The following is a 26,232-nucleotide window of genomic DNA, read 5'->3' as shown; positions in this document are numbered from 1 at the left end:
ACCACCCTATCCCCAACACCTAGCAAATTACCTGGCATATGGTAATTACTCAGAAATTGTTTGCCTTATGAAGAATGAATGAAGAAATAAATGAACCACTTGACTTTATGCTAAATGTTGGAACAGAACTTTGAGAAATGTCCTATTTCCCAGGCAGAGAAAAGATAATGAGTCAGAAGGTTATTCTGTTTGAAGGTAGGTAAAGGGACTAGCAGACTTCTAGAAGTCCCACCAATCCAGTGATTCTGAATTTGATTTAATATAGCCCATGGATGGGGAAATAGGATCTTTTTTTTTTGTTGTTAAAATTCTGAAGAACATTACTTTGCATAGATATTAATGAAAATCTAGTTTGCTCGATAGGTGAGAAAATCAGTGTAGCAGATAGATTGTTAGATGAATGAGTCTTTCCAATTCAAGTTCTACTTTTAATTAGATTAGGGAGCACTGCCACCTAGTGGGTAGTAAAAGAAATTCTTCCTGGAACTATATGCAATGAATACTGTTTGGTAAATTATTGTGAATAAGGTTATTAACATTCTGAAACTGAATCTAAGCAAGCTATTTCAGGAAGAATTCTGTTGTCCTGGTATTTACTTTAACTTGGGAGATCTGACTGACTGCTTATCATGAAGTCAACATAGATTCCTAATAAGCAAAGTTCAAGATTTCTTTGAAATTTTTCGTCCTTTGAATACATCCCACTAAGAGTGTAGGGAGTACTATGTTCAAAACGTACTTGAATTAATTCTTTTTTCTATGTGGTTACATTATCAATTTGATGCACAATTAGAATTAGTTTAGGGTTTGCTTTTGTGCATTTATATTCATTTAATTTTTTCCAACATTTTACTATAAAATTTTCAAACATAGAGAGCAGTGGAAAAAAATTTAAAGTGAACACTTGTATACCCACTGCCTAAATTTACCATTAACATTTTAGTACATTTACTTTATCACATTCTTCTAAACAGCTCTGTATCCATCCGTGTATCTTATATTTTTGAAACATTTCAAAATAGATTGCAGATACTGGTACATTTCCCACTATATACTGCCACATCCACATCAATAATAGAGTTTTTGATTTAATTTTTTTGCATTTGTAAAACATTTACAGAGTTCAAAAATTTTATATACACTCAAAAGACTCACTCCCATCCTGTTCCCCTCTCCTAAGTAATGACTTTCTATTTTCATCAGTTTCTTATTTAGCTTTTCTGTGTTTCTTTTTAAATAAAAAATAAGCAAATACACACACACCTATATTCTTATTTCTTTCTTTACTAAAGGTAGAATACTATATATACTCTCTTACTCTACTCTTTTCATTTAATGATATATTCTAGGAATTCTCCATCTCAAAGAGCTTCCTAATTCTTTTATTACGGTTTCACAGTACTACACTGTGTAGAGAAACCATAATTATTCAACCTGTTTCCCATGGGTGTGCAATTAGGTTGTTTCCAACACTTAGGTATTATAAATAAATAATGCTATAGTGAAAAGCCCTGAGCACATGTTGTTATAAATGTATAGCGGTATATCTTCAGAGTAAATTCCCAGAAGTGCAACTGCTAAGTCAAAAGTCAATGTGGGGCTTCCTTGGAGGCGCAGTGGTTGAGAATCCTCCTGCCAATGCAGGGGACATGGGTTCGAGCCCTGGTCTGGGAAGATCCCACGTGCCGCAGAGCAACTAAGCCCGTGCGCCACAACTATTGAGCCTCTGCTCTAGAGCCCACAAGCCACAACTACTGAAGCCCATGTGCCTAGAGCTTGTGCTCTGCAACAAGAGAAGCCACTGCAATGAGAAGCCCACGCACTGCAACGAAGAGTAGCCCCCGCTCACTGCAACTAGAGAAAGCCTGTGCGCAGCAAAGAAGACCCAACGTAGCCAAAAATAAATAAATTTATATATATTAAAAAAAGTCAATGCATATATAGACACTGTAGAAGTGCACTGTTGCATATTACCAAATTCCATAGGGCTTTTATCATTTTGCACTCCCATTAGCCATGTATGAGAGTGCTTGTTTTCACCAAGCCTCACCTATAGAATGTTCTATCAGTTTTCTGCTGTGTAGCAAACAGCTACAATCTTTTTTTTTTAATGGCTACAACCTTAGTGGCTTAAAATAAAACATATTTACTATCTTATAGTTTTTGTGTCAAGAATCTGAGCACAGCTTAACGGGACCCTGTGCTCAGGGTCTTACACAGCATTAAAGGAGGTGTTGGCCAGGCTGTGTTCTCATCTGAGGGCTCTACTGGGGAAGAATCTGGCTCCAAGCTCATTCAGGTTGTTGGTAGAATTCATTTCTTTGAGGCTATAAAGCTCATAGTGGCTTGCTTCTTAAAGGACAGTAGGAGAACATCTCCACCTTCAAGAAAGGTCTGAGCCTTCTGCTGAAGGGCATCCTACTGGTTAAGTCAGGGCTCCAGGATCATTCCTCTTTTGATTAATTTAAAGACAACTGATTTGGGACCTTAAATACATTCATAAAATTCAATTTCCTTTGCTATATAACATAACCTATTCAAGGTTATAACTCCAGAGGTCAAACATCATGGTGGGGGCATTTTAGAATTCTGCCTACCACAAGGATGTTGTCAAGTTTTCGAATATTTGCTAATCTGATAGGTGAGAAATGGTTTCTCAGTGTTTTACTTTGCATATAGCTTCTTATGAGTAGAGTTGAGTATTGTTTCATATATTCAAGGACCATTTGTATATCTTTTTCTGGGAATTGACCGTTCCTGTCTTTTGCCCATTTTTCTATCGAGTTGGTGTTTTTCTCTTTCAATGTTTTAGAACTCTGTAAATTAGAGAAATTAGCCCTTTACCCTGCGAAATACATTGCATCTATTTTCTCTCAGCTTGTCATTTGTCTTTTGTCTCCAAAAATTAATTGGTGCAAATATTTGTGGTTGCCAAGGTTTTTATGGTCAAACACTTTGCACTATTTCTATCTCTTCATCCATTTTAAGTTAATATTTTTAAAAGATGTATAATTGAAAGTTTCAAACATATATGAGTAAACAGAATAACGAATCCTCATGTATTCATATACACTGACTTCAACAGTTATCAACACTAGGCCAATCTTGTCTTATTTACACCAAAGACTCTCAACGGGGGGTGATTTTGCCCCACAGGGTAAACCTGTCAACGTCTGTTGACATTTTTGATCATCACAACTAGGCAGTGGTCCTGGCAGCTAGTGGGTAGAGGCCAGGGATGCTGCTAAACAGCATACAACGCACAGGGCAGCCCTCCACAACAAAGAGTTATCTGGCTCAAAGTGTCAATGGTGCCCATGTTAGAAAGCCTAACTTATACCTTTACTCTTCCTTCCCACAATGATTATTTCAAAGAAAATATCCAATAGGTAAACACTATTTACAAACAAAGCCATTACAGTAAAAACCATAATACCCTTATTACACCTAATATCTTAACATCATAAAATATCCAGTCAGCGTTCAGATTTCCCTTATTATTTCATTTTTTTTTACATTTGGTTATTCCACACAAGATCCATATATTGCACCTGTTATTACGTCTCTTTGTACTCTACAAATCCTTCCTTCTGCTTTTTTTTTTCTCCTTCTCATCTTGCCATTTAGTTGTTTAAGAAACCAGGTTATTTGTTCTGTAGCACTTCCTATACTTTGGATTTTGCTGATGGCATCCCCATGGTGCTTACCACATTTCTGTCCCCAGTATTTCCTTAAACTGGCAGTAGATTTCCAATTCACATTCAATTTGGGGGTAAGAATACCTCATAGGTGGTACATTTATCTTTAAAGAAATATCCAGGAAAAAGCCAGTGAATCTTTGTTTCTAAATATAACTTTGCTGATCTGGAAAATAAATTCTGAACTCTTGACATTCTCATATTAGAGGATTTAAGAGCAGAGTCTTTAGAGATCATACTCTCAGCAGTCTTCTCAGATGGCAGCTTCACCTAGGATGATGGCCCTTCTAGGCACTTACCCAAGCCTCAAGAGTCCCATGTAATTTTCCTGCCTACAGCCCAGTGCCTAAACGAGATGACCTGAGACTAAGATGAATGACTTCAAATTTCCTGACAGCCTTGAACAAGCTGTATCTAGTCTCTTGGGGATAAAATAATAAACGCTACCCTAGGGAGATAGAAAAGACAATCTGATTTAAAACAAGGTGTTCATCCTACTTGTCAGAAGTAAGGATTTAGTCAGAAGCAAGTTCTAAAGGTGACTAAGGGTCTTTCTATGTGCACGTACAGGTGTGCAGGGATCAACACATCCCAAAGTCACTGGAGTGGCAGCCAGTTAGAACAACTGCTGTCCTGCAGATTCAGGTTAGAAGGAGACTTTGCTGAGTAAGCTACATTTCCAAGTTTCCCGTTAATACCCAATAGTGCATGTGACAGGATTCTGCAGAGGCCATCAGCACCCAGCAGCCAGCAGCTTCCCAGGTGCCACCGGCCCCCACATCTTGGGCAATATTGTAGTAGAATACCCCTCTGGTCTAGGGGGAGACATCTCCCAGGGAATAGCTTCCTCTGGCACCCTAGAGGGTGTATCTCAGGCAAGTTCCAGAGGGAAGATTTCCAGCAAGTTCCCTGGGTGCAGCACCACAGGGACCTCCCTGCCACTGGCATGCCCTCTCCAACAAGGTGTAGATCTCGGCTGGGGGCAAGGGGTCTGCCTTGGATGCTGTGTTTTAGATGCAGGAACAGTGGCTGCTCATTATATTGCACTCTTGAGAGTTCTCTTTGCTTCCTTGGGTGCTGAGATGGAGCATCTAAGGAATTTCCTCCTTTCTGAGATCCAGACCTCATTGGAGAGGATGGAAAGGACAGTGGCAGAAGTTGCTGTGGTGCCGTGCTGGCAGAACTTGTGGGAAAATCTTCCCTCTGGAACTTGACAGTGAATCTGGGGCTGAGAGGAAATAAATCGATACCTGGCACACATTCTGACACCAGCCCTACTGTTCAGTTTGTCTGTGGCATATAGAAAAAATAATTTTGTTAACTTTGCAGGTTTTTGTGCTGATGAAAGTGAAATGGCACATGTGAAATGCTTCATAAAAGATACAAATGTTAAGATAGGATTGAAAATTATTTGGCTGTAAGGATGCCTGTCCTTGGTTTCAGGCTCTCCGATGTTAATTTTGTTGAATTTTCTCAGGCCACTTGAAGATTTTCCTGAGCCCAAGTTCTGTTTCTGCTTTGTTATCTGCTGAAGCACAGTCACTTGGTGGCAGATAAGTTGGCTCTAGCCTCCTCCAAGTGAGGGGTTCTGTCTATATTCTCCTTCAGCATCCAGGCAGCCTCTCCCAGGAACTGGCCTGTTTTATTTTCTAGCGTTATTGTATGATTTACACACAATAAAATTCACCTATGTTAAGTATACAGTTTAATGAGTTTGGGTAACTATATACAGTCTTGTAACCACCATCACACTAAGATATAGAGCATATCCTTGATCCTCAAAGTCTCCTTGGCCTCAGCTACTTTTGATCACTTGAACTATACCCTTGCATTTTCCACTTTCAATACTCAGACTCACTTTCTGTGCTGGTCACCACGTTTCATTTTTCTGAGAAACATCCCTGTTTTTGTCTATTTTGCAGAGTAGAAGTAACCGACAGGTTTAGAGTTCAATAACTAAAGAGTCTTTTCCTGGCTCAAATGCAAAGTGTCCATCATACGTTTTTTTCTTAGTCATTTTACCTCCACCCTCAAAGTGTGGTGATCTTTAATGATCTTGTTATATTTTTTAATGCCTGAAGGAGGCCTCCTAGGGTAGCAGCCATCCACTGTTCCCCAGGAACAGCCCTTATACCTGGAGTGGGGTGAAGTGGCATGTCTATGGGACAATGCATCACACCACCTCCCTCCATATACATGTCTAAGGCAGAGCCTATTGGACCATCTGACCCAAGCAGAGTCAGTCAGATTCTCGTTCCCAGGAATTTCAAGGGTGGACCATAGGGGCACAGGCTGTCATTGGAGCTGCACTATGGGAAGATCCTGGAGACACAATCTAAGCACTCCTGCTGTTGATGTCCCCATGGTTTCGTCCCTTCCCATTCCATGAACCTTCCCTCTCTTTCCTGAAGTTAACCAATTAACGTCTGTTGTGTGCAATCTGAGATATTTTACTAAACTGAAACCTCTACTAACTGGTACAATTTCCCCTCAAAAGTAGAATACAGTTGTTCTCTTACTGGCCGACAGAAACCTAGTCCCAAGAGCTACTGAGAGGGGAAGTATAATGTAGCTTACTTGACCAGGCTTCTTCCTGTACTGGGAATCCATCTACCCAGAAGGTCTCCTGCCCTTTTTGAACACATGTCTGACCACTTTTCTTTCAGCCAGTCTTAAGCCTTTTCTCTACCTCAAGATTTTTATTTTTTTTTTAAAATATGCTATTATTTTCATTCATATTTCCTAATGTCTATGAATAAAATTCTATGTCTCTTGTATTATTTCTGACAAATGTGTCACTGGAACACATTTTATATGTTCAAAAACATAATATAACAGGACAGACCTTCCTGAGACTGGTGATGTATAATGTCAAAAGTTAAATTTGGGCCTCATATATCAAAACTTACTTAGAAATACTTCTTTTCATTGAGAACAAGATAAACAGATTTTTCAAAGAAAAGGGGTTTTCTCCTCTTGAGAGCCCTTTTAAAATGCAGGAGCTGCTTAGCATTGCTTCAAATACAATAAAGTTGAAATGAAATGACCATAAAAAGGAAAAATTACACAAATTGCAGAATGGCTTAGGTAGTTGCTTTGCATTAGTTCTAGAGTTCATGCTGGCTACTCCCACTCTGAAGTGAGGAGGAAGCAGCTGAGAAAGGTGGAGTGGGAAAGCTGAAAAGCTTCCTGTTACGGGTTGAATTGTGTACCCCCCCCCCAAACTCCTATGCTTAGGTCCTATTGCCCAGTACCTCACAATGTGACTTTATTTGGAGACAAGGTCTTTACAAAGGTAATCAAGTTAAAATGAGAAAATAAGGATGATCCTATCTTAATCAGTGTGGGCTGGTATAATAAAAATACCAGAGGGACTTCCCTGGTGGTCCAGTGGTTAGGACTCCGTGCTTCCAATGCAGGTGGCATGGGTTCGATCCCTGGCTGGGGAGCTAAGATCCCGCATGCCGCACGGCGTGGCCAAAAAAAAATTACTAGAGACCGCGTGGCCTATACAATAAACATTTATTTCTCTTGGTTCTGGGAAGTCCAAGATCAAGGTGCCAGGAGATTCCGTCTGGTGAGGACCTATTTTTCAGTTCATAAATGGCCATGTTCTCACTGTTTCCTTGTATGGTAGAAGGGGTGAGGGAGCTCTCTGGGCTCTCTTTTATAAGAGCACTAATCCCATTTATGAGGGCTCCACCTTCAAGATCTAATTACTGTCCAAAGGCCCCACCTCCAAACACTATCACATTGGGAATTAGGTTCCAACATATCAGTCTTGGAGGGGCACAAACATTCAGTCTATAGCCGACCCTAATCCAATAATGACTGATGTCCTTACAAAAAGGGGAGATTTGGATACAGACACATATAGCAGGAAGATGATGGGAAAAGGCACAGGAAGAAGATAGCCATTGATAAGCCAAGGAGAGAGATCCTTCCCTCATAGCTCTCAGAAGGAACCAAGGTCTGCTGTTAGAAAACAGAGCTGCAATCACTCACCTACACATAAAGCTCAACAATTTTTGGTTTCTTTATACTAATAAGACATAAGACATAATTTGCTCTCTCCTTCATATAAGACATTCCTATTAACCCATCAGCCGAGTATGGACTGTAGTGTACTCCCAGGCCTTCCCATTCTAAGGGGATCCAAGTAAATCCTCAGTCAAGGTCCAGGCAAGGCTTTCTTTCCCATTGTGATGGCTAATTTTATGGATCAACTTGACTGCGCCACAGGGTACCCAGATATTTGAACAAGCATTATTCTGAGTGTTTCTGTGGGTGTTTGTTTTTTTTTTAACATCTTTATTGGAGTATAATTGCTTTAAAATGGTGTGTTAGTTTCTGCTTAGCAAAGTGAATCAGCTGTACATATACATATATCCCCACATCTCCTCCCTCTTGCCTCTCCCTCCCACCCTCCCTATCCCACCCCTCTAGGTGGTCACAAAGCACCAAGCTGATCTCCCCATGCTATGTGGCTGCTTCCCACTATTTTACATTTGGTAGTATATATAAGTTGTGAGGGTGTTTTTGAATGAGATAAACATTTAAATCAGTAAACTGAGTAAAGCAGATTGGCCTCCATAATGTGCTCTGCAATGGGAGAGGCCACAACAGTGAGAGGCCTGCGTACCGCAAAAAAAAAAAAAAAAAAAAAATTCAAGTTACTTTATACAAATGACAACTAGTAGACAGAAATATGTCTTCTGTAAATAATGGACTCCTCAGGATCAATACTCACTGTTCTGACACCATCCTTTTAAAGTGAGAATGAAATATACAACGAGAAGAGAAATTATAATGGCTTAAGTAAAAGGTTTATGTTCATCATGGACTGTACTCATTGTGTGTTTTATTTTTCATTTCCTTGGTGCTTTGTAATCACCTGGTAACTATCTTTTATAGCTGATTAGTCATCTTTAAAATTACTATGTCTCATATTACCTATTATTAAAATGTTATCTTAAAAATAAAAACCTTGGGCTTCCCTGGTGGCGCAGTGGTTGAGAGTCCGCCTGCCGATGCAGGGGATACGGGTTCGTGCCCCGGTCTGGGAAGATCCCACATGCCACGGAGCGGCTGGGCCCGTGAGCCATGGCCGCTGAGCCTGCGCATCCGGAGCCTGTGCTCCGCAACGGGAGAGGCCACAACAGTGAGAGGCCCGCGTACCGCAAAAAAAAATAAATAAATAAAAAAAATAAAAACCTTAATTCTGATACTTTGAATTTTAACATTTTTTCCTACTCTTTTTTTTTTTTTAACCTTGCACATGTCACAGGTAACCTAAAACCTAAGTTAAACTATTTGAATACAATTCAGAGCTGGGGAATTGGGTAAAATGGATGCTCTACAGATGATCTTACATGAGCTTTCTGAATCAGAATGTAACAAATTATTATTTGTTCCCCTTGGCAGTTTTCAGAAGGATACAGATTATCATGTAAAAGCCAGGCAATTTCTGCACTCTGGCTGAAAACCTTGGGAATTTAGTTTAGCCTTAATAAGTAATAACAAAATTTTAAAAGGTTCTATTGTTTTTCATTAACATTTTATTATTATTCTTTATACCATACTAAACGATTTAGCTTTATTTTTCTATTATCATATAGTATTGTGTTTCTTTCTTCCTTTCTCTTTCACAAACTGATAAATGCTCTTGGGCAAGATAAGAAGACACAGCCCTACAATGCCCAGCAACGGAGCCTGTGCTAAGCTACAAGTGGCTAATAGAAAGATTACATAAAAATACCCATAATTTTTCAAAACTTGTATAGTGGAAGACTGCAATAAATTAAAGGATTATATATGAGTTAATATTGCTGCATAAACTTAACCCTATCAATACCCATCATTTCTTACTAAAGATAAGACACTATATTTGGATGCCTAGGGGAAAATTCTGATTAAATGATTAACTACTTATAACTTTTTTCCAGATACCTGCAAAATTGTTTCCTTATAAATTGTTTTTCAAAAGCAATAGGAAAGGATACGGTGAATTCCCTGGAGGTCCAGTGATTAGGACTCCGCACTTTGACTGCCGAGGACTCGAATTAGATCCCTGGTGGGGGAACTAAGATCCCACAAGTCACAAGCAACACGGCCAAAAAACAAACAAACAAAAAGCATATGTTTTGGAGACATTCCCCAGTACTTCGAGGGTTTGAGGAACCTTTGTCTCTTGAGAGAGGAATATATTTAGAACCTCCCTCTTTCCACATGTGGACTTTGAGTCAGAAGATCTGAAGTCTCAGTCTACCACTGCCTAGTTGTGTGAGATCTTGGACTTGTGATTTAGCCTCTCAGTCTTATAAAAAAGGGAGTAGAAAACATTTGCCCTACATGGCTACTGAGAGGATTCAATGGGATAATGTACATTACGATAGTTTAGAGCAGCCAGGTGCCATGGAAATAAAATGTGAGACACAAATGTGAATCACATCTGTAATTACAATTTTTTCTGGTATCCATATTAAAAAAAATTAAAAGTGAAATTAATTTTAACAGTATTTGTATTCAACCCAATATATCCAAAGAATTATTTCAACATGTACTCAATACAAAAAATTATGGAAACATTTTACATTCTACCTTCTTTTCACACTAAATCTTTGAAATTCGGTGTGTATTTTACATTTTAGTACATTTCAATGAAAACTAGACATATTTCAAGTGCTCAATAGCCATCATGTGGCTGGTAGCCACCCAAATGAATAGAATAGGTAGATATCTGAATTAATTTGTCACATCAATTAGTTGATCATTTAGCAGGCAAAGCATAAGGGATCTTACCTAAGCTGGTGACATGGTTGTTGCAGACTCTGGGGGCTTCACAATTTTTCCTAAGGGAGGCATCATCTCCTTTGGTATGCTGAACTTAAAAAAAGTCAAACAACACTAAAATGTGTAAAGTTAATGTCTCTCCACACCATTCCAAAATTAACCAATACTATTAGTAACTACAGATAACATTTGGGGAGGTGTGCTTCATAAGACGTTTAAAAAATCAATTCTTTTATTGCCTCTAGATTTTCAACTATGATAACCTCTAAATTCTACCCCTCTGGTTTGGTTACCATTTTCATACAGAAGACATTTTTCTTTCCCAGCTTCTTAGTTCTGTTAAGAAATAACATTAGGTACTTTGCTTTATACAATACTTAGTACAGACGACCTGAATATAACTTTTTATATATTTTAAAATATATACTTACTATTTGGGCTCTTTTCATCAGTGATGCCTTTTTATCATGTGGCTGAATGAAGAAATTAGAAGTCAGATTTAGTTTTGACTGGCTGGTGTTTCAAAGTCAAATTACACAGTCAAATTACAGGGTCATCAAAATTCTTACTCAGAAACTCAGTCGTCTACTGACACTTTTCAAATCAGTGGGTTGTTTCCTTTATTTAGAATTTATATTAAGTGTTACATTTCACCCCAAAGAAAGCTAGATTTTGAGCTCTGTCAAAAAGAAATACGGGTGGGGCGGGTGGCAGGAGGTGGGCACGCAGTGTCTGCAGCGTATACAGCTGAGAAAGCATTTCCTAAAGGCGGTGCTGTGCGTAATTAGTAGATAAATATTTCCTGCCTTCTGAGAATGATAATCCTATTTAAAGTTAAGAAATGGGAAAACAGAGTTGTATTAATAGCTATGGCAGGCGTAAACAAAAGATTTAACAAGACTCCAGTAAACTGAAATGTATTACGCCCACAAAGTAAGTTGAGAAATTTGTAAAACGACTTAAAAAAAACAAGCTAGACGTAATTATTCTTAGGGCTTTCCTGCTCCTTCAGATTGCAATGGCAGCTGTTTTCCCGGCGCCCAGAACAGTACTTGGTACGTACTAGGTGCTCAGTGAATAGGATTCATTGCAGGATTAGGCCTTCCGGCACTACTACCGCACCACAATGCAGTCAAAATAAAAAAACCAAGATATAAAAGCTCTTAATACAATTAGGAGTCCGCGGAACGAGGGTTTTACAGAAAAATAAGCCGTACTACATATACAATATTTTGTTCTCCCAGTGTTTACAACTAGTGGGCGCAGGTCTTTTCCCCGCTTGTAAAAGTCAAAAAAAAAAAAAAAAAGAGGATTCTACTCTGAAGGGAAGTTCCGAGCACGGGTCAGAAGGCAGGATCCGAGGACACTAAAGAATCAGGTAGGAGAAGCGCCAGGATATTCCAGCCCAAACACACGCTACGCCCACCACGCAGACGCAGGAAGGGGCAGAGCCGAAGCGGGCGGAGCCGAGAGGCGATTCGCCGGATTCGGATGGCCCCGCCCTCCGTCTCGTGTCAGGCTATCACGTGGCCGTTCTAGGGCCGAAGGGCGGAGTTCTAGTCCTTTACAGCCGCGCGCGCTAGCATTCCTGCGGCTGCGGAGACGAACGCGTATTGCCTGTGGACCCCACGCGAGGCGCCGCAGCCACAACTACGTGAGTTCGCTACGAGGATTGCCCGCTTCCATCCAGTAAGTGTGAGAGAGGTGGCCGGAGTGGGTCCGCAGGGGCTGCTAGACTAGCCGCTTTGGGCTCCCACCGGCCGAAAGTCGGGTAGTCCTGTGACAGCTGCGGGGCCGCTGCCGGGGTCTAACTGAAGGGGCTGTTGAACGGTCACAGGAGCCGGGACGGGGAGGGAGGTGAGGCTCGGGGCTGCCCCATTGGTTGGATCTGTTTTGGCGCGCTCTCCCGTCCGCTCTCTCTATTGGCTGGCGGGCGCAGTCCCTGTGGCGCGCTCAGTGGTTGGAGGGCACCGGATCTTCTGCCGAGGTTTTGGTTTCTGGGTCTCTGTCCGTAGGACGAGCTGGCGGGGTCGCGGGGCGGTTTGTCTGCAGCTGGTTGGTGTGAGGGCCTCAGCCTGTGCGTGCCTGGCTGTCGGGATGAGGCGGAACATCCACCCTCTTGACCAGTAATTAACTGGCGGTGATCCAAGGGGGTCTGCAAACTGGGCTCATGGGACAAGGTCCCTGAATTCTGCGTCCCCCTTAAAAAAAAAAATTGAATTTGGTGACACTTGGTTTCACCAGTTTATCAGGATTTCCTTGGACCCAGTCCTACGCCAGAGTTTTCAATCTAGTTGTTTAAAAGAACTAGAGAATAAAAAGTAAGGACGCAAGGTTTCTGGCGGGAGTGTGATGAACAAGTGAAGGATTAGACTTGATCCCGTGGCTTTCAACTTTTTAAATCTGGGCATGTACTAAAGAACATTTTTTACATCGCAATGTAGGATGTAACCCTCCAACTAAATTAGAACCTTCACTAAGCAGTATTTATTTCTCACATGCCTTGCACTCTGATGTTTTCTCGTCTGTTTAGTTACATTTTTCTAAACAACCACTGAGTGATTTTGGAATCCCAGGCTGCAACCCGCAGTTTGAAAATCATTGCCTTGGCTCAGCTCGACCAGCATTTGCTTAATATTAACTAGAATAGAAAATAGGGTGCGTCACACAATTAGATTTTCTTTCCTAAACATTTTCGTTTGCGTTTGTGTGTGCTAGGGCACAGTGTAAAGTGTATTCACATGGGATGGGTCATAGTCAGAGTTTAAAAGCCACTGCACTGGGTAAAGAAAGGCATGCCACAGAAATCAGGGAGATCTGTTTGAGGGAGAGACATGGCTGGGAGTTCAAAGTTGGGTTTGGAGTGAGTCTGGCCCAGTGGTGTGGTTAACAGCGTTACATAGCCCTTTGTCTCTTGCTCCCTTTTCTTTGCTTCCACCAGTGTCTCAGTTCATGATGGTGGTTAAATATTCCCTACAAATGTAAATGCATAATCTTATTTGATTGGATATTAAATCACTATTAAGTTATTGCTGGTTACCAGAGCCAAGTTTATTATAGCTTAAATCTGCCTCTGAAACAGTAGAGTTAGGATGCTGCTCTTGACTTGGGCACACCCAAGTATCTGGGTTTTGCTTTTCCTGGTGACTGTTTTTCAGATCTTTTCTTTAAAATTATTTATTTTTGGCTGTGTTGGGTCTTCATTGCTGTGCGGGGGGGGGGGGCTTTCTCTTGTTGAGGGGAGCGGAGGCTACTCTTCACTGTGGTGCATGTGCTTCTCATTATAGTAGCTTCTTTTGTTGCAGAGTATGGGCCCTAGGCGTGTGGGCTTCAGTAGTTACAGCACGTGGGCTCAGTAGTTGTGGCTCGCGGGCTCTAGAGCGCAGGCTCAGTAGTTGTAGCACATGGGCTTAGTTGCTCCGTGGCATGTGGGATCTTCCCAGACCAGGGCTCAAACTTGTGTCCCCTGCATTGGCAGGCGGATTCTTAACCACTGCTACCAGGGAAGTCCATTTTTCAGATCTTTGAGAGCCCTGTATTTAATCCAGGACACTGTCACGTTTTGTAAGTTTGTTTAGAATGCAAATTTTCCCTTTTGTAACAATATTTTCCAGCCAGAATTACTGTATGTGTGTGTATAAAGTAAAGATATTAAGAGTCATTAGCTTTAGTCACTTGTCATTGACAGGGCTGAGTTTGGGTACAGTGAGAAAAGATAGTTCCATCATTTTTTATTGCTATTATTTTTTAATTTTTATTTTTATGATTGTACTTTCAACAACAACAAAAAACTAGGTTTCACTTTCTGATGCAGACCATATTCTGTTTTTGAATTACTAATCTTCTGTTCTTCACCAGGTGTATAATGAATCACAGTATGAAGCAGAAACAAGGAATCCAAGAGAATGTAAAGGTATGTGAATGCAATCACTTTAATTTGTTATAGAAAGCATGTAGTTAGATGTTTTTTGACATAATTTAGTCAAATTTAACCTGAATATAATTTCTATGAACGTTGAATTAATCAGTTTTTAGTCTGAGGGCAAGTAACAATAGAGAACTGTTTAAAAATTAATTATGGTTGAATATGAAGTTTTCTGATCCACATACATGGGATGTCTTTCCATTTATTTAGGTCTTTACATTCTTTCAACAATGCTTTGAAAGAAAAAAGTTTCAACAAAGTTTTTCGAGTTTTGAGTTTTTCACTTTTTTGTTAAATTTTTTCCTAAGTATTTTATTCTTTTTAATGCTATTGTAGGTGGAATCATTTCCTTAATTAAATTTTGGGGGTGCTCATTGCTACTGTATAGAAGTACTATTGATTTTTGTACCTTGATCTTGTATCTTGCAACCTTGCTAAACTTGTTTATTCTAATAGTTTTTTAGTAGATTCCTTAGGATTTTCTATATACAAGAAATGCTTCGTTTCTACTTTTACTACATTTCATGAAATTATTTTATTAAAATCCTTTTTGTGTATCTTCAGATTAGTGTCTTTGACCACAGAGACAGTTTCCATTATATTGCATATATTTCCAGGATACATTATGCTCATTACCATCCAACTTGCTCATTTTGCCACACTTTTTGAATCCCTGTATTATACTGTCACTGGAAATCTAGTTCCAAATGTTTATTCTTATAACAATAAAGACAGAGCTTAATTTTGAGTTTGTAATTTTGACTGGCTTTGCTCTTAAGGTTCTAAATGAATTTACAACTTAGCTAGGAGGTCCTGCCACACAACTTAGACTATATGTATTCTCAGAATTCCTGGGAATGAGACTACATTGTCAGGAAAGTGTACCAGTTTCCAGATTTAAATTAAATAGTATAAATAAAAGCCTTTTTGTAAGTGATAGCAGGTGCTTTTTGATAGGTTGTTTTGTTTACCTTGTCTTAGTATCTTCCTTACATTATTTTTCGTGACTAATTTGCATTGATAATTTGTGAATTTTGTTCCATCAGCTTTCATAAAGGGTCATGGCATCTTCCCACTGTGCTTCGTATGTGTGTTTTTAAACTTTTTATTATGAAAAATTTTAAATATTCAAAAATAGAGTCAATAGTATAATCTCATTTTACTTCCCCCATTTTCAACAATTATCAGTATATGGCCAGTCTTGTTTCATCTCCATCTCCATTCACTCCCCCTTTCCTCCACTGAATTGAATCCCAGACAAATAATTTATGTAATTTCAGCAGATTCTAACAGTTAAAGAGAAGTCTAATATTTCCTATCTATAGTACAACTATCTGGGATATAAAAGGATCTGGGTTCTGTTTGGTTCTGCCTCCAAAACTGTGACGTTGGGTGAGTTATTTAGCATCTCAGCCTCAGTTTACTCATCTGTAAAATGAGGGAGTTGGACTGAAACTAGGTCTGTAAAAGATCAAATTTTAGGAGTTCATGGCTTCCTTGCCAATTATACACAAAATTCTGTGTGAGTATGCTCTTTTTTTTTTTTGAGGGGGTTCATAGAATCTCAAATTGTTTTCTAAAAAGATTATGACTCAATATATAAGAACCTTTCTGGCTGTAAAGAGATTATTATTCTAATGCATGATCTGTATGAATAAAATGATAATAGCAATATTGCATTTGGATGGCTGGATGCTATAAAGCTTACAGTTGTGGAAATTAAATCTTGGAAGTGGTCATTTAGCTGACTTCTTTGGCCTTTATGAGTAGCAAGCATTTAAATAAATTAACACCTCCTATTATTAAGGTTCCAAAGTTGTATTTTCTTCTATTTGTCTGGACAATGTTGACTAATCTGTAATCTAAATTATATCTGAAGTGTTGGTGTAATATTTGTTCTCACAGTAGCCAGCATTTGTTCTTCAGTTAAATAGTGAGATAATAATCAGCAGTAGAAACTTTACCGTGGGAAAGGTGAACTCTAGTCCTGTGAAGTACAGTGTGGAATCGTAACTTTCTCACGCTGCTTTGGTGTCATGTTCTTGCTGACCTTGTTTGAGTATTCACCATTGTTTGCTATCCCGTGGTGGCAGTATAACTAATGATTTTTTGCAAAAATAGAGAGACCTTTTAGATCAGGAAATATACAGGAAGGTATTTACATATTACAAGGAAACCATTTTTTTTCCAAAAACAATAGCTTGTGCATGTTAGAGTGTTTGTATGCCTCAAGCACTGACATTTTCTCTGTCTGCTAATGAATGGGCTTGAAGCAAAACTGTTTCTACAGTCAGGTAAAGGTTGAAGGGGGGGAAGCGGGTCTTCTTACATGTGTAATATTCTTTAAAGTGATATTCTTTTGGTGGATTCATATAAATGTGTTAGGGACTATTCGCAATTTAAAGGAAGCCTGAGATGAATCCTTTTGATTAGGGGAAAGAAGTATTTTGCAGTGTAAATAATTAACCTTTTCCTCCAATTTACCTCTTTTGTGGGTAGCATTAAATGTTATGATGTTTGGTAAATTTCTAGTTTCTGTGTAGAAGATCTTTTTAACAGGGAATACAAATATTCCTGTTGTACTGGAATTTCATCATATATGGTTTGGAGTACTAGAACTTAATGTTATATTTTTGTTTTAACTAAACAAATGACTACATGACTATAGCAAGAACGTATATTGAAATGGAAGAAGAGCTACTTGTTTGTGTCAAGTTTGGGTAATGTGATTTATTCTTAGAATTTCTTCAAACTTTATTATAATTTTAGGGAAATAATAAGCTTGCTAGTTGATCAAATCATATGTAGCATTATAAAATTATATAGCAGATCAAACATTAGTGTCCTTAGCATTTTATTTTTCTTTTGTAAATTATGGTAGGATTGAGATGGTAACAATCCATATAGGAACTTATTAACCAGGTGATTCATTATCTTGACTTTTCAGAGTAGTCCTGTTCCAAGAAGAACTCTGAAGATGATTCAGCCTTCTACAGCTGGATCTCTAGTCGGAAGAGAAAATGAGGTGTGTATTATTGAGCTAGAATGGGGTACAGATGATGCTACCTTTACATTAAAAACATTTCAAAGAGTTCCTTGGTCAGAAATACCTAAATCTTTGAAATTTGGAAATAATTTAAGGATAACAATTGTATATTCCCCACAAAAGTGGTTTTTGTTTTAATTTTTCAATTTAGGAAGTTCAAAAGTGGTATGAATACCTGTAGTAGAACTGGGATAATGTAATAAGTTATGAGTTAACCTATAGGCATAATGTTTGATTTTTTTTTTAAGAATAAAATGTTAGATTCAATCATTTACCCCTGTATGTAAATGATAAAATCATGGATGAGGGTTTCTAGACTTCTGCAGGTTGAAAATAGTGCCTTTCCATGGTACTGAATCATTTAAATAATAAAAATAAATTCAGCTAAGCCTTAGACTCAACTCTAATTCAAAATAGTTGATGTAAATAAAATTCCTAAAATATAACTATACATTTTGGTAGAGTTTTGAATTGTGTAATTTCTTAAAAGGGCCAAAGATATCAGAAAGATAGAGATACGAGTGCTTTCGGTTTTTTAAAAATCTTTATTGGAGTATAATTGCTTTACAATGGTGTGTTAGTTTCTGCTTTATAAAAAAGTGAATCAGCTATACATATATCCCCATATCTGAGTGCTTTAGTTTTAATTCATAAGAGACTAAACCGCTTAGCTTTCTTGTTCGTTAAACAAAATGACTGATGTATATATTTTCATTATAGTTGGTTAAAAGCTTGTCCAAACGGAAACATTGGAACGACCAGTTAATATCTAAGACTTCCAGCTCTGGAGTTGTTACTGACCCAGAACACAGTGAAAATAAAAATCTTGGAGGCGTCACCCAAGAAGCATTTGATCTTATGATTACAGGTATGGGGGGAAAAAAATGTGTGTGTGTGTGTGTGTGTGTGTGTGTGTATGGCTTTTATCTTAAATTTTTTAATTATAATAAGGGTAAATATTATTTGTTGTACTGTTATGAACTCTGCCCACAGCTTCTTAATTTATTAGGTATTTTACTTTTATGTTTTTGATAATTTAAGATTTTTTATGGTATAAATATATAAAACTGTACATTTGGACAGGTCCTACTGCTTGGTAAATCCATATATGGATGAAATATTAAAGAAAAGGAAAGTGATTAATAGGGCAGCTCTGATATTGGACTTATAAGACTTGGAAATAGTCTTTTCAGAAGAAAAATGTATAGAGATAATGAATTTGAAGCAGGAGAATGAAATAAGGGAACAATAGGAATAATAAAGGGAGTGAAGATGAATGAGAAGCAGGTGCCTATAATAAATCCTAGTTTCTGATGGCAGTGGAACTCAGAAGAGGAAGTTAACGATGTTTTGTAAGGATTATGGAAGGTGATTACTTCTGTCCTAATCGTGGGTCATTATTCCTGAGGAAAAAGGTTGAGCCTAGAGAAGTTAATTGTCTTACTCAAGGTTATAGTGACATTTGGGCTCATTTTGAGTCCCCCGAGGACAGTGAGGGGAAACATAAGTAGACAGTGGGATTTCATTTATTGGGTTGGCCAAAAAGTTCGCTCAGGTTTTTCTGTAAGATGTTAAAACCCGAATGAACTTTTTGGCCAAGCCAATAGAAAGGTTGACTGCATACAAATAAAGAAGCTCTAATAATAATGTAGAATAAACAACAGGATTTGTGACACTCATATCTGATTTGGCTAAAATTAATGAAGATTGGTGGGAAAAAAACACTAAAGTTAAATATGGAAATAACTCTACATTATATCGCTAACATACCACATAGATGGAAAACATTAATCCATGCAACTTGAACACAGAACTCTGACGGTAGACCCTCAGAGGGCTATACTGTGAGGATTAAAAGAACTATAAAGAAATCTTGAATTTAATTTTTGTTGGCAGTGGTATTAGTGTAGTAGCAGTTTGGGAAAAAATCTGTGTATATTTTAGGATTGAGCAAATGAGTAATATGTTGATATTGTTGGGTCCATGGTATGGTTAAGGGAGATACAGTATGTAATGGGGAAGGAAAGGAAGAACTCTGTTGTGGGACTGGAATTGGGAGTGTTGGTATAAACTGATGATTTTTTAAAAAGAACCTTTCCTAACTCTGCCAATGAAAGAGCCCAGAAACGAATGACACCCGAATAATGAGAAGCACAATTGCTTTCAGTTCTTGGTTTGTAAACACTACTCTCCACTAAGGCTCCCTGGAGAAATGGCTGCTTCCAGGACCGGGGCAGGGAAACTACAGAGTGAGCTTGGAATCTCTTGTGTTAGAAAATACGGAAGTACTCAAAACCTGATGGGTACCGGTTAAAAGGACAAGGAGTCTGCTTGAAGGGATTCCCCCCTGGCTAAATTTGGGAAAACTTGAGCATCAAAATGAATAATGACAAGAACGGATTATAATACATTGAATTAAAAAAGAATACATGAATCCATACTGGTAATTTTCTTTTGAATTGGGGTAGGGAAAGTTCTTTTACAGAATAATGCCAACTACTAAATGTAGAAGGAACAAGAAACATCAGTGGAGGTAAAATTGGGTGAAAGGTTGTTAGGGAACTGGATATTAATACCACAGACTCAAAAATTTTACTCCATAGATCATTTATTTGTTACTAAAGGAAAAAAGTATCTTTACAAGGGAGAAATCATCTTAATCAAGTGATCAAATTTAACATCTCCAGTATTGTGACCAATTAGTATGTGCTTCTTTGGTGATACACTGAGAAGGATACAACATTCTTACACAGTGTTCCTGCCAACTTGTGTAGCTTGAATTTAATCATGGAAATGGACAAATCCAAATTTAAGGACAGTGTAAAAATAACTGATCTGGACTTTTCACAAATGTGAATGTTAAACAAATTAAAAAATATGAACACACAAAGCAAATGTTGCAGACACCTTTAACAATCTAGGTTAAAGTTATATGTGTATTGTACCTGTGTTTCAGTTCCTTTGAAGGGACTGAAATCTTCAAAACGTTGGGAAAAATAAGAAAAAAACTGATTTGGCTTTCTAACTTTAATCTTTAAAAAAATGTGTATTACTACGTACTGAATGATATTGTAAACTTTTAAAAAATAGACAAGTTATTGGTTTTTTTTTTTTTTAGTTATTGGGCTTTTCCAGCAGTATATAACAGTAATGATTTTCAAAGTTACATGTAAAACAATTTATTTTAGAAAATCCATCCTCTCAATATTGGAAAGAAGTGGCGGAAAAACGGAGGAAGGCTCTCTATGAAGCACTTAAGGAAAATGAGAAAGTATGTACTGAATATAATTCGTGGAATTTTTAAACATTCCAGGATTATTTTCTTTCTGCTGCCCAGGATATTTTATTAGAGCAATATAAACTAGATTTAATGTTGTCTTAATAAAAATTTAATTAGGCAACTCTGTTACCAGAACTATTATACAAAAAGAAGCCTATTGTGTTGAGAGCCAAAGACAGCACCTTTGTTAGGAACTTTGTGCTAAATGTGTGTCAGCTATATACTTGGAGGCATATAATTTGGTTTATAGCATAGCAAATCTATGAAAAACTGAACTTTTTGATTTATGTCACATAGCTTCATAAAGAAATTGAACAAAAGGACAATGAAATTGCCCGCCTGAAGAAGGAGAATAAGGAATTGGCAGAAGTAGCAGAACACGTACAGTATATGGCAGAGATAATAGAGGTAGGTATTTTAACATTCACCTGATTCAGAGGCATCTATTTTTCTATAAAGTTGAGGGAGTAGTGTGAGCAGAAAGTGTTTGGGCTCTAGAATGAGATTTCCCGGGTTTGAGCCCTAGCCCCCTGCCTAGCACCATTAAGTTTGAGTCAAGCAGGTTATTTATCCTGTCAGGGCTCCATTTCCCTCATTTATAAAATGGGAGTAATAGTGCCTACCTTTATAGGCTTGCTATGAGAATAACAAGTAGAGAATAGGTAGAAAATTGAGAGAATTGCCTGTACATAGTGAGAGCTCAATAATTGTTAGATGCTATTATTATGAAGCAAAAGAACACCTATTTTCTTGTAACAATGTAGAAAGGAATACTTACATCTGAAAAATATATGGAAAATTATATTTCACAGTTGTCAAATTTTCAGACAGGTTGTTCTTTTTAAATTTTTATTGGAGTATAGTTGATTTAAAGCGTTGCATTAGTTTCAGGTGTACAGCAAAGTGAATCAGATATATATATATATCTCCAGACAGTTTTTAATTTAACTATAATGCCAGTGAGATATTACTGACATTTATAAAACTGGTAATTGGTGTATGAAATAACTTCGGTCGTCTTATCTGACTTTTTTTTTTAATTTGGAAGTAACTAATGTGTTTATAAGAATTAGCCTGATGACTGTTACTTTACCAGTCTTAAAAAATAGGTCTTAAACTTATTCATGTCTGCAAAAAATCATCTTGCTGTTGGGAAGGACATTTTTCAAATCAAAACTTCTCTTGTACTGAATTTCTGCCGTACATTTTAGTGCCATGACAGAACTCACGTTTGAAGTTTTCATTTGGAAGTACTGTAGTAGCTCTCTTAACTGCCATGGAAGTATTGGTCCAAAGCAGATGGGAAATTAGGAAACCTGGTCCTTTCCTGTAGATAGTTGGAGAAGTACTGATTTAAATTGTATTCTGAAAGCATGTGAATACTTAAAAAAAAAAAAAAAAAAAGCAAATTTTTAAACACTGTGACTTTGCAGAAATATGATCTAACGTGGTTAGCACTTTGATCTAACAAACACTTGACTGCATGTAAGTGAATTTAATATAGAGACATTATGAAATGAAACCTCATTATAACATTGAGGGTCCGTTGTATCAGCATACTGATAATGGGCTTGGATTGTGAAGTTTTCACAATAAATTATTGGTTTATTCTTTACAAGAGACTGAATCAAGAACCTCTGGATAACTTTGAATCACCGGATAGTCAGGAATTTGATTCTGAAGAGGAAACTGGTGAGGATTCTGAAGTAGAAGGCTCAGAAGTGGGTACATGTGCTGCAGAAGTTGTCTCTTCTTCTACAGACGCAAAACCGTGTGTGTGAAATTCAGTAATACTGACTCTTGAGAAATATACTGCCAACGTTCACCTCCACTGTAGTTCTTTGTAGCAGAGCAAATAACTTTATAATGAACACTTGGACTCAGACTTCCTTGTTTGTATCCTGGGGCCCTATTATTGTGTTAAAATACAAATACTATGTATTTTTAATCTACAGTGTTGTTTTGTGTAAATAGCATTTTCTCAGTTGTCAGACATGACTTGTGTATATGATAAATAAACTTCATTCTGTTGAGCTTTGTGTCTATCTTGAAGAATCTGGGTAGAAAATTTGTCTATTTCTGTGCTTTTGTTTTGTTTCCTTTCTAATCTGCTAACTAGCTTGGAGGAAACAAGGGGAAAATGAATTCTCCCTTTTTAGACTGAGATAGCTGAGGTTTTACCTCGTAAACCTGGTTGCACCTCAAGCTCACTGGAGGGAATGTTGATTTCTAGACCCTGTGCCCAGGTAATCTAACCCAGTAGGAGTGTGAGCATCTAGAGTCAAAGGCTCCCCAAGTGAATCTGAGTAGCCAGGTAAAGGCTGGTATGATCATACTCTTCTTGGAAGATTAAAATGTTGGGGTGGTGTTGGTAGTCCTCTAGAGAAGCAAAGTGGGGAGCAGATGAAGAGATGCATGAATAACTAAGGGTTCTGAAACTTTCTATTTGCACATTTCACATACTGGTGTAGACAAAGTATGTATATTGAAGGAATATGAAGTAAGAGTAGGGTGAAATTAAGGATTTCTCATATGTACTGTTCTGAAGGAAGAAAAGGACAAAATAAAGGGAACTTGTTTGCAAAGTTTACAGCATTGGGATTAAGTTCTGTGGAAAGCACACAAGAAGCTTTGTATAAATTGGCAATAAAGAGCAATGTCAAGTTTTAAAGGATTACTTTAGGCAAGTTATTCTTATAGAACTTTAATTTTCTTATCTCTGATATTAAGTCCACCTCTGTTTTTTGTGAGAATTAAAACCTTTACCAGAGTGCCTGATCTAAATGCTTAAATAAATATTATTAATCTATAGCAATGCTGTCCAATAAAGTTTTCCGGGATGCTGGAACTGAGTTGTCCAGTATAATAACCAGGTAGCCATATATGGCTTTTGAGCACAAAATGTGGCTAGTATGAATGGGAACTAACATTTTAATTTTTTTAATTTTAATTTATATTTAAAGAGCCATGTGAGGTCAGTGGCTACTCTAATAGTGCAGCTGTGTATGTTTTAGATTTGGGCCATTAGCCCAAAGAAAGAGGAGAGCTAAGTAGAATAGGATGACTTGGCAAATAGTATTTCTGGAAAATGTAAAAAAATGGATTGCCAGGATTTGGTGGCAGGGAGCAAAAGAGGAAGGAATTGAAGAGGGTTTTAAAATTTAATGTCAGAGCTAAAATTATTGATCTTCTAGAAGAAAATATTGGAGAAAATTTTAGTGACCTTGGATTTGGTAAAGATTTCTCAAAAAGGACACAAAAATCAAGAATTATACCATAAATCAGACTGCATAAATAAAAATCAAAAACTTTAAAAGACTTAAGAGAATGGAAAGACAAGCCACAGACTGGGAGAAAACACTTGCAAAATATACCCAACAAAGGATTTCTATCTATAAAGAACTTACTACTCATTAAGTAGACAACCTTATTTTTTAAACAGAGGAAAGATTTGGACACTTGCAAAGCATATGTACAGATAGCAAATAAGGAAGTGAAAAGATGGCAACACAGTCCTTAGGGAAGTGCAAATTAAACCTACAGTGAGATACTGTTATGTGCCCATCAGAATGGCTGAAGTTTGAAAAACAAAACTTGACCGTACTGAGTGTTAAGGACGTGAAGCAACTGGGACTCTCCGGCAGTGCTGGTGGCAATGTTAAATGCCACAGATGCTTTCGAACTGTTGGGCAATTTCTTAAAAGTTAAACATACACATTCTGGGGCTTCCCTGGTGGCGCAGTGGTTGAGAATCTGCCTGCTAATGCAGGGGACGCGGGTTCGAGCCCTGGTCTGGGAGGATCCCACATGCTGCGGAGCGACTGGGCCGTGAGCCACAACTACTGAGACTGCGCGTCTGGAGCCTGTGCTCCGCAACGAGAGGGGCCGCGATAGTGAGAGGCCCGCGCACCGCGATGAAGAGTGGCCCCAATTGCCACAACTAGAGAAAGCCCTCGCACAGAAACGAAGACCCAGTACAGCAAAAATAAATAAATAAATAAATAAATTCCTACCCCCAACATCTTTAAAAAACACAAAAACAAAAACATACACATTCTGTATGATCCGGCTGTTCTAGGTATTTACCTAAGAGAAATGAAAGCATATGTCCACATGAAGATTAGCAAATAAAGCCCTTGTGGTCAAATTCTTATCGTGGATTTGCTTCTAAGAAAATCCAAATGTTGGAGAGAGATGAGCTTACAAGGGACAACAAAGGAAAATAGTAACCATTTGTTAAAATTTTGGTAAGCGATTTTAAAATCATAGCTTAGCATAAAAATGCCTCAAGGCCCAAATCTGAACCTCTGTCTCTCATCAGAGGCCTGGCATTATTTGACTCTTCAAACTACGTTCATGAATTACTCTGAGGAAAAATTATAATTCAATTTAAAAAGCACTTGAAAAAAGTAATCTGTGACCGTGACCCAGTTTCTAAAGGGGACTTATGATTTCCGACCCTTGTTCTCCCACTGTAAACTGAATTCTAGTTTCAGAAACTCTGCGTTAACACAATTCACAAAATCCACCAAGGATGAAAAGATAACAGTTGCTCAGCAGAACACAGCTTTTCCTGGTTTGAGTTTTGAGAAAATTGCCCCCCGAGCGCCTCATGAATCCACGTGATGTGATTAGCATCCCCAACAACATTCCTGTAATAAATACAAGCAAGGATCACGGACCTACACTACTTTTTTTTACAGGCCCCTCAGTGAAAGGTAGAAGCGTAACACTAAAGTAAGCTTAGTCAAGGCAAGCCTGTGAAATAGGAAAAGTACGCAGTTCAATCTATGATGGCTCCGACTTAAGCTAGAGGTAAATGTTAATGTAGTTAGAGACACAAACAGGTACACATCCTGTAAGTGCTTCTCCGTAAACATTTTTGGTAACAAAGCTTTTGATGAGGCTGGGCAGTACAGAAGTCAGGTGCAAGCTTTCTTTTCCATATTCTCTTAACAGGCAAAATAGGGAGAGTAAAAATCCAGGAGCCTAACTTTAGGCTGTCTTTAGGTGTGTGAACACATGGTACTCCATCTCTATTCAGAGTTGTGCCAGTGGAGGTAAGCACTGCTCCTATTCAGTGTAAATTCCCCCAAACTGGTCAGCCTGATGTGCAGAAAGATCATGGTCTGGTAGCCAGAATGCAACCTCAGCCAAAGATGTGGCAACTGGAAGGCCGGCACTGAAATAGGGCTGAAAGGATACATACGGGTGGGACGACAGTGTCCACTGTAGGGTGTGGCTGTGAGTTGGCTTTGGATTTGGCATTTCTGGGTGCCTTAGCTTAATGTCATCTAATAGCCCCCCAAACACACCATTGCTCCTAACAGTTATATAGGGAATGCATCTTCGTGAATTCTCATTTTATGAACTTAATTTTTATGAGGTTATTTTAAACAGTGGCGCTTTTCATAAGTTTGGTTATTGCGGTAACTATGAAAATGTATATAGAATTTTTCAACTATCTAAAAGAAAACGCTGAAGAATAATG

General features: G+C 38.1%; 1 protein-coding gene across 1 annotated transcript; it reads left to right on the top strand.

Annotated features, from left to right (window-relative positions):
- The first annotated feature begins 12,037 nt into the window (after window positions 1–12,037).
- On the top strand, window positions 12,038–22,774 carry GMNN (geminin DNA replication inhibitor). The gene is made up of 7 exons (XM_082638277.1): window positions 12,038–12,179; window positions 14,349–14,403; window positions 17,363–17,440; window positions 18,182–18,329; window positions 20,650–20,732; window positions 21,039–21,149; window positions 22,361–22,774. The coding sequence occupies exons 2-7, from the start codon at window positions 14,356–14,358 to the stop codon at window positions 22,520–22,522; spliced, it is 630 nt and encodes a 209-aa protein (XP_082494403.1). The 5' UTR covers window positions 12,038–12,179; window positions 14,349–14,355; the 3' UTR covers window positions 22,523–22,774.
- The last annotated feature ends 3,458 nt before the right edge of the window (window positions 22,775–26,232 follow it).

This window comes from Mesoplodon mirus (genome assembly GCF_964341445.2).
Source record: "Mesoplodon mirus genome assembly, chromosome: 12".
NCBI lineage: Eukaryota > Metazoa > Chordata > Mammalia > Artiodactyla > Ziphiidae > Mesoplodon > Mesoplodon mirus.
This window is presented reverse-complemented; position numbering and strand designations above follow the sequence as displayed.